The sequence below is a fragment of the Gambusia affinis genome, linkage group LG12 (assembly GCF_019740435.1).
Source record: "Gambusia affinis linkage group LG12, SWU_Gaff_1.0, whole genome shotgun sequence".
Classification (NCBI taxonomy): Eukaryota; Metazoa; Chordata; class Actinopteri; order Cyprinodontiformes; family Poeciliidae; genus Gambusia; species Gambusia affinis.
The window spans coordinates 21688423-21697167 of NC_057879.1; the positions used below are offsets into that span (position 1 = coordinate 21688423).

General features: G+C 36.8%; 1 protein-coding gene across 4 annotated transcripts in view; it reads left to right on the forward strand.

Moving 5' to 3' along the window:
• The window catches only part of LOC122840869 (protein APCDD1-like), a 56223-nt gene extending 50319 nt beyond the window's left edge, over nt 1–5904 (forward strand). For all 4 annotated transcript variants that reach the window (XM_044133636.1, XM_044133637.1, XM_044133639.1 and 1 more), the window contains 2 exons: nt 1652–1973; nt 3243–5904. In XM_044133636.1, the coding sequence (XP_043989571.1) occupies nt 1652–1973; nt 3243–3700 (780 nt within the window). In that variant the 3' untranslated portion in view covers nt 3701–5904. The remainder of the gene's footprint in view (nt 1–1651; nt 1974–3242) is intronic.
• Nucleotides 5905–8745: the final 2841 nt, after the last annotated feature.

Genomic DNA, 8745 nt, shown 5'->3' on the forward strand with positions numbered 1-8745 from the left:
TGAAAATTTGCTTGAAATAAATTCAGAAATGTTGATATTAATCTCAGAGATTTGCTAAAAGAGAAATAAGTTTCTGAGTTTGAAAAGTTGACAATTTGTTTGAAAAATCTTAAGATTACTCTAAAAAGAAATGCTGTTGATTTTGTGTGAATTTCTACGATCGCAGGATTGCTGAAAACTGGAGGACTGATTGTAATTTGGTAAAAAGAAAAACCTGCTTTGTTTTCATTGATAAATTAATATATAAATAATGGTTATCTTGAAGATCTTATTTATCTGACTTACTGAAGTGGAGAGGGCGTCGCTGGCTGTTGGTTAGCCATAGATTTGGTTTTAAGGTTTTATTCTTTGTTTTTAAGGCGTTGGCACCTTCCTACTTCTGATCTTTTAAATCTGCATATCCTCTCTAAATCTGTTGAGGTCTGTTGTGTAAATGCTCTTATCTGTCTCAAGGTCCAGATTAACGCGTGGATGAGATCAGGAACGAATTGCACCTTTACATCTGGACTTTCACAACAGTAGACACTTTTAAAACACATTTCTGTTCCTTGCCTGGAACTGGAAAGTCCTGGTCTGAGTTGAAGCCTGGAACTTGATCTCATCCAGATGAGAAACAGGCGAACATAGAAGAAACCTCTCAAACATGTCAGAGTCGAAAGGGAAGAGTGTATCAAATTTTTCCCGGGCCAAAGCCAGAGACCGCTAGAAGGCTAAAAGAAGCAAATCCCTGGAGTTATTTCAGCCAGAGGTGTTTCAGGAAATTGATTGATTTATAAAAACACCATAAATACAAAAGTAAAGCTGACAAATGTGCTGTCTTGGATGAACTAATAAGAGAATAGTAAGAAGAGAACAAAAAAAAGAAAAACTCAGCCAACTTCTCACACTTTGTTCAAGGTTAGGGTGTAAAAATGTGTTTAACAATTAAATTTAAGTAGGGTTAAACATGTTGGTGTTTTCCATGGAAGTAAAGCAATTTATGTTCCAGAGATAGCTAATGATAATAGTAATAACCACAATAATAGATTGTATATTTAATATTTTAATCCTAATAATTTTATGTTTTCTTGAAAGTCTGGTTCATTTGGGAAGGTGTGAATGAATAATGAACTCTGATCCGCCTAAAACCAACGTCTTAGTTTGGTTAGAAACCACTCCAAAAGCAGGAAGCAGACTAAATCACAAGGCATTCTGGGTAAATACAACCAAAACAAATATGTGAGTCTAGCACTAGCGGAGTTAAGAAGTTGTTTGTAAGTAGAAATCCTAAAGCTCCTAAAATCTGACGCTACATATTTGCTTACATTTTGTGAAGCAGGAAGTCGTCTTCTTCAGAGGGTTTCATGTTTCCTTCACTGGTTCTTGGTGTAGTGCCCCCACAGGCAAGGAGGGGAACATCTTTTTGAATTAGTTTGGTTTGTTTGACACAGTGCAGTGTGAAAGAGAACCGCACCAGCTGAAAATGAACCAAGTCTACTAAACTATCTAAAATTTGTTGTATTAACGATACCTTTCTACCAGAACAACATTTTTTAATAGTCAAAGTATGTAATTAAAAAAGTAAAAGGACTACATAAAGCATTTTTTATTTGTCAGTAACATAACTCGCCTCCATCTTGACTAACTGAGCCCATCATGCCTTCGTTTCCAGAACCACGACCACGGCTGCATCGTCTGCCGGATCATCTACCGCTCGGACGAGTTCCACCCGCCCATCCTGCCGCCGCGGGCCGACCTCACCGTGGGCCTCTACGGCCAGTGGGTCAGCCAGCGCTGCGAAGTGCGGCCCGAGGTCCTCTTCCTCACCCGCCACTTCGTCTTCCACGACAGCAACCACACCTGGGAGGGCCACTACTACCACTACTCCGACCCCACCTGCAAACACCCCACCTTCACCATCTATGCCCAGGGCCGCTACAGCCGAGGCCTGGCCTCCAGAAGCGTCATGGGAGGGACCGACTTTATCTTCAAAGGTTTGCAAACTTCTCTTCTTACTTTAGTTTGTAATTAAGAGAAGAAAGGCGTTCGACTGGTTGGTGTTGTGTTTCCCAACCAAAGTCTTACACAAGACGCAGCTGGAGTGAAGATGCTCCTTTGAGTTTAGAAGATCCAAAATGTTGGGATTCGTAGAGAGTATGATGTCTGGAAATGTGATTTTGAGTTTGGAAAGTCAACATAAACCACTATGGATAAATATTAGCTGTAGATGAAGCTACAGCTAAAAAAATTACTTCTAATATCAACATAAAAAGCTCAGCCATTTCTGCTAACATCAGCACAGTGTAGGGCTAATATGTTGATTACTTTTGGATTAATTGATTAATATTTGGATAAGAAAAGGTTCTCCATAAGACCATTTTTTTTTTTTTTTTTACAGAATATGAAACTAAAACTCTCCAAAAACACAAAATCTTAAGTATTTTTGGTTTTATCTGCTAACAGATTAGTATAAAGTATTTTTTTAGTTGCAGATGCATCCTTTGATACAAGTGATCAATCTGAACGTTAAAGGAATTAAATGTTATTGCATTTCTGGAAATTAAAATGTGTATTTTCTTATTCTAAAACCTAATTAAATTATTTGTTTGAAACTTTAAATTTATTTCTAATGACGTGTAAAAGACCTACATGGTTAAAAAATCTGCAGAATGTGCCAATTTTTTCATCCGATTAATTGTCAGAAAAAAATCGCATAATTAAAATTACTGCCCTCAGAATGTGGTTTGTTCAGCAAATTGCCATTGTTGTGTTTCGCTGCTCCTGTTAACAATTAACCAATCACTAAATTATCTAACAGTTGTTGCAATTACTGATTAATCACGATTAATCGTTCCAGACCTACTTATATATATTGTTAAAAAGTTAGTTGCGTTATTTTTGTGTTTGACTATTTTGTTCTTACAGAAAAGACTCGTTTTGAGTTTGTAAAAACAGCTTATTGATTTATTATTAGATTATTTCAGCAAATGATTGATCACAATTAATCTAATTAATCGTCTCAGTTCTATTCATATATACAGTATATATTGCAGACAAGTTCATTCAAAATTAGTTTTGCTTTACTATTTGCACAAGAAACTAAACAAAAATATTTTGCTAGATTTAGTTTTTTCAGTGAGCTGGTACAACGTTCGGGCGACAAAAATTACAAATAAATAAAGGTTGCATTTTTCCAAATACTTCAGTTTTAGCCTTGATAAACTCAGCAGAGAGCTGATTCCTCCTATGTCTCCGTCCTCTAGTGAACCACATGAGAGTGACGCCCATGGATCTGGCCACCACCTCCCTCCTCAACGTCTTCAAAGGCGACGAGTGCGGCGTTCAGGGCTCGTGGCAGGTCGGGGTGGAGCAGGACGTCACTGTCACCAACGGCTGCGTGGCGCTCGGCATCCGCCTCCCCCACACGGAGTACGAGCTCTTCCACATGGAGCAGGACGCCCACGGCCGCTACCTGCTCTACAACGGCCAGCGCCCCAGCGACGGCACCAGCCCGGACCGCCCCGAGAAGAGAGCCAGCTCCTACCAGATGCCCCTGGTCCAGTGCTCGTCCAGCAGCCAGCGGTCCGACAGCAGCGGGGGGGACGATGACGCCGAGCAGACTCAGCAGCGCCACAACGGCGGCTCAGGGCGGCACGCCGGCCGCAGCGGATGTGTCGCCGTACTACTGGTCACTGCTCTGATGCGACTTTGCCAGAGCTAGAGACGGCAGTAAAGGCGTTTTCTTTCTACAACAAACAGTGGGACTTAACAGCAATAACTCATCTACTTAGCAGGAACGTATTATGCAAAATTCACATTTTTGCAGATTTTTGTACTTCCGTTTGGGTCTAAACTGCTTCTTAAAACAACCCAAAGCGGCTAAAAATAAAATAAAAACAACCAGACGATTTTTGACAATAAGTTTATGCTTTTTGGTGTCTGGAAAATGAGCCGTTTCAAAAACCTCCGGAATGTAACGTCACAAATCAACAGACCTGTTACCTAGCAACCCCAGAGGAGTTCCGCCTGTTACCCAGCAACACCTGCGAAGTTCCAGCCCGTTTGATCAGCTGGTTTTACCGCTGGGCAATGGCTCCTGGACAAGACAAGAGTTTTGTTATTGACTTACCGTCCAGAAACCACTTGCTGCATTCTTGTTGGTTGTGCAGGAGGCTCTACTAATGCTTTTCAAAGATCTTATGTTGTATAACTGCGCATAAGTTTGTACCCACTTTGACGTGTGACTGTAAAAGTTGAGTTGGGGCGTGGCCAGCAGCAGCTTATTTGGATTTAAAGTGGCTAGAGGCCCTAAAGCAGCTCATAATAGAATGATTTTGTGCATAGAAATGTAATTGCCATGTTTTGAATAGTCCAGAGACTTATCCTAATCTGTTTAAGAAAGCATAATAAATGTTTTGTTTGGATACAGAGGGTGAGAACTGAACTCCTCCCTACCAAAGACTTGACACTGCTGCTCTGCAGGAACTGCACTTTAGAGTGAATCCACGCGACTGTGGATCCACAACTAGATTAAAAATCTCTTTATTCCTACAGAATTGAGATTATGTTTGTTTTCTGCATCGTTTTTATCCAGAACTCGTCACGTTGTGGGTTCTTACAGCAAAAAGCAGAGGCTGGTGAGTGGAAACATTTTCTAGACAAATCATGTCTTCAGGAGAAAAACTCAATAGATTCTGTTGACTGTAAAACAAATTTAAAAAAGTGAGCCGCTGCATTTTCACAGGTTAATTTTAGATAAGGATATATAAAGTCAATTTGTTTTAGCAATTTTATTCAAAAGTAAAACTTGTTTTTGAACCATTTCTCAGAAAGTTGGGGTTGGGGTTACATATAACCAGGATTTTTCAAAATATATATTTCAATTTAGACTTTTACTTACCCAAAAAGGAGCTGGAAAACTAGTGGTGGTCACACTTCTGCTAAGCTGCTAACACCAGAGCTAATTTTTGCTCACTCTTTCAACTTCCACTAAATTTATTTCTTGTCTTTCACTAAGTGAATTTTTCCAGCTAAATTTGCTAATTTACGTGACTGTTTTATAAACTTTAAGTTGAATAAAGTTTGGAATCTGTTGAATTTAGTTTTTTTGTTTTTTATAGTTGAGAATTTTTCAAGTAGTTTAACGTTTACTCTTACTTTGAAAGGGGAGAAAACTACTTTTGCAGCAGTTCTGTTTCCTCTCCCTTTTTTTCTCAATAACTTTGTCAAACAAGAAAAACACAACAGAATGCAAAAGGACAGATAAACTTATAATGTTAAAATTAAATTGTTGCTGAAAGGTTGTAGTCTTTCAAGGACAGATATTAGCAGCTAAATACAGTATTGGTGTAGTACTTTAGCGTTAGCAAAGCTACCACCACTGGATGTAACACTGAAGATGTTCTAACAAAACAACCAGGATGATACCTGGAGGTTCTCTCTGTTTCAGCTTACAGGCTTAGTTCAGAATCGCAAGCTGCTTTTTCAACCAGTTTTTCCTTCCACTAAACTTCCCATTGAAAACAACAAACCTATGTGGCAAATCAGTAACAATTTGCATGTAATAACTCTTAAGAATGTGTCTTAATTTTTTTTTACTTAAATGTGAAAGAATAAACTAATGTATTTAACTTGATTAAAGACAACTTTACATCAAAGCTTAAATTGGCAAGATAATTTTTTTGTTCAAGTTTTTTTAATAAGGCTTTTGTTGAAAAACTTTTTAAAAGTCGTTTAGTTATTAATAAAACAGTCAGCGGTCTTTCACATTGGTTAATAGTCACTGCATTGTGCATTTTTATCAGCATTTTGTATAATTAGCAAAATCAGAAACAATTCATACAGTGCAATAAACCTACAGTACAAATCTTGAAATTAACTTTTTGAAAGCAATTGCTGAAATAAATGAAGTCGTATGGATTCCGATTCACCTGAAAGACGTTTTATTCGCATACAGTTAGAAACCGGAGTTTTTATAAACTCACGGAACGCAGCAAACTTGACATTCTCACCTATTAAGGAGTTTACTTACACCATAATCAGTCCTGAGCCGTCCAAGTCATTGCTTCCTCCGGAACATTTTACATCCTTGGTCTCAACAGCCTGATCACGAGATCCGCCATGTTTGAGCCAGTAAAAATACAGACGTCTGCTTGAACGTTTAACGTTTCCTTCCAAGATTATTACGTCCTAATATTAAGATAATATCATTAATTCTTTCATAAAATGGAACCAGAAATTTATGTTTTCTGTTATTTGAGCCCAAAGTTATTCAATTAGTTTATTCAGATGACAGGAAATGACGTCAAGATTGTTCCAGGATATGATGTTCTGCCAAGTGAAACGTCTGATCCTGTCGGTAAGCAGGAATATTGGATTATAGTATTAATGATTTTGTTTTTATCATTTAACAGAAACTGTAAAAAAAAAAATAGTTTTGGTCACAAGGTTAGATATTTTTAACATTGTTTCATGTGGTTCTTTGTTGTTTACAAGATAGGAAAAATAAATCACCGAAAAAACGTGGACATCTCTGAGTTCAAAAAGTCAACAATTTGCAAAAATAAGGAAAAGAAATTCTGAGAAATATTCTAGAGAAAAAAGTTTCAAAGGTTACAAATTTTCAGTAAGTTTTTCCAGACATTTTCCAAGTTTCAGTAGCTGAGCATTTTTGACTTTTGGATCTCTGAAATTTCCAACATTTCTTTTTCTCAGATTTCTAAAATTAATCTCAAACCTTTTGTTTTTCTAGCAAATCTTTTGACTTTCAAAACTCAGAAATATCTGTATTTTTTCTACAAAATTTCTGAAATTCTGAATTTCAACTATTGAAATGGAAATTATTTTTTTTAATTTGGAAATTTCTGAGGGTTTTTTTCTAGCAAATTTTAGACTTTTCAAACTCAGAAATGTCCGAAATGTGAACACGTTATGACAAAAAACGGAAACATTTAATAAAGCTCTATCACTATCTTCATTCACCTTTCATAAGAAAATCCTTTAAGCTTTCAAGTTTAATTACTAAACTAAACTAAAAACATTTCAGACAGTGTTTATAATCAGTTTTATTTGATTTATGAGCGTGGAAACACTGCCAGCATTTTCTACGCCGTTCATTTGGACCCAAACAGTCAGAGTTTAATATTCAGTTCTGCTGCCAAAAGGACAAAGTCAACATTTCGTTTCCCACGATCCCGTCTCCGTGGAATCACCTCAGCTTCACGCTTTGATAGAACGAGTCAACGTTTGCGTATGTGTGGGAAACGGGAACGTCGTAAAGAGAGCTAATTTCAGCTCGTTATCTGGCTGAATTTACTATAACAGACTCCGTCACGCAGAACGTCATAATGAGCTGAAAACATGGAACTGCCTCGGCTAATCTCCAACAGATCTGATAAAAAAGATCAGCAGAACCCGAGCTTTGGTTCTGGATTGTTGGGTCATTTTAGTTATAACATGTTCCCACAGCAGATTAAACCAAACCTTTCAGTTTGTGCTTGAAGTAAATAATGTTTGAACTTCACTTTTCGATCGGCTTTTGTAAAGATACAAAAAATAAATAAATAACAGCAATAATTTGGCTTATTTAGCCTTTCATAAAGAAAAACATTGGGTGTTAATTTTTCCAGGTCATATTTTCACCATATTATTCATATATTTATAAATGTTAATGTACTTAAATATCTAAACATTTATTTTCCAAAAGCAAATATTTGGGCATCAGCTAAATTTAGCTAGAAGCTAAACGTTTGTTTATGAGCTAAATATTTAGTTAGCAGCATAAATATATAGTAAGTCCAATATTTAGCCTTCTTGCTAAATATTTAGTTCGTACCTACCAAGCTAAATATTTAGCTAGCAAGCCAAACAATTAACTTCCTTGCTAAATATTTAGCTAGCAAGCCAAACAATTAACTTCCTTGCTGAATATTTAGCTAGCAAGCCAAACAATTAACTTCCTTGCTGAATATTTAGCTAGCAAGCCAAACAATTAACTTCCTTGCTGAATATTTAGCTAGCAAGCCAAACAATTAACTTCCTTGCTGAATATTTAGCTAGCAAGCCAAACAATTAACTTCCTTGCTGAATATTTAGCTAGCAAGCCAAACAATTAACTTCCTTGCTGAATATTTAGCTAGCAAGCCAAACAATTAACTTCCTTGCTGAATATTTAGCTAGCAAGCCAAACAATTAACTTCCTTGCTGAATATTTAGCTAGCAAGCCAAACAATTAACTTCCTTGCTGAATATTTAGCTAGCAAGCCAAACAATTAACTTCCTTGCTGAATATTTAGCTAGCAAGCCAAACATTTAACTTCCTTGCTGAATATTTAGCTAGCAAGCCAAACATTTAACTTCCTTGCTGAATATTTAGCTAGCAAGCCAAACATTTAACTTCCTTGCTGAATATTTAGCTAGCAAGCCAAACATTTAACTTCCTTGCTGAATATTTAGCTAGCAAGCCAAACATTTAACTTCCTTGCTGAATATTTAGCTAGCAAGCCAAACATTTAACTTCCTTGCTGAATATTTAGCTAGCAAGCCAAACATTTAACTTCCTTGCTGAATATTTAGCTAGCAAGCTAAACATTTAACTTCCTTGCTGAATATTTAGCTAGCAAGCTAAACATTTAACTTCCTTGCTGAATATTTAGCTAGCAAGCTAAACATTTAACTTCCTTGCTGAATATTTAGCTAGCAACATACATATTTAGTTAGCAAGCGAAATATTTAGGTCTGGTTTGAAAATATGCTACTTTTGGAAAA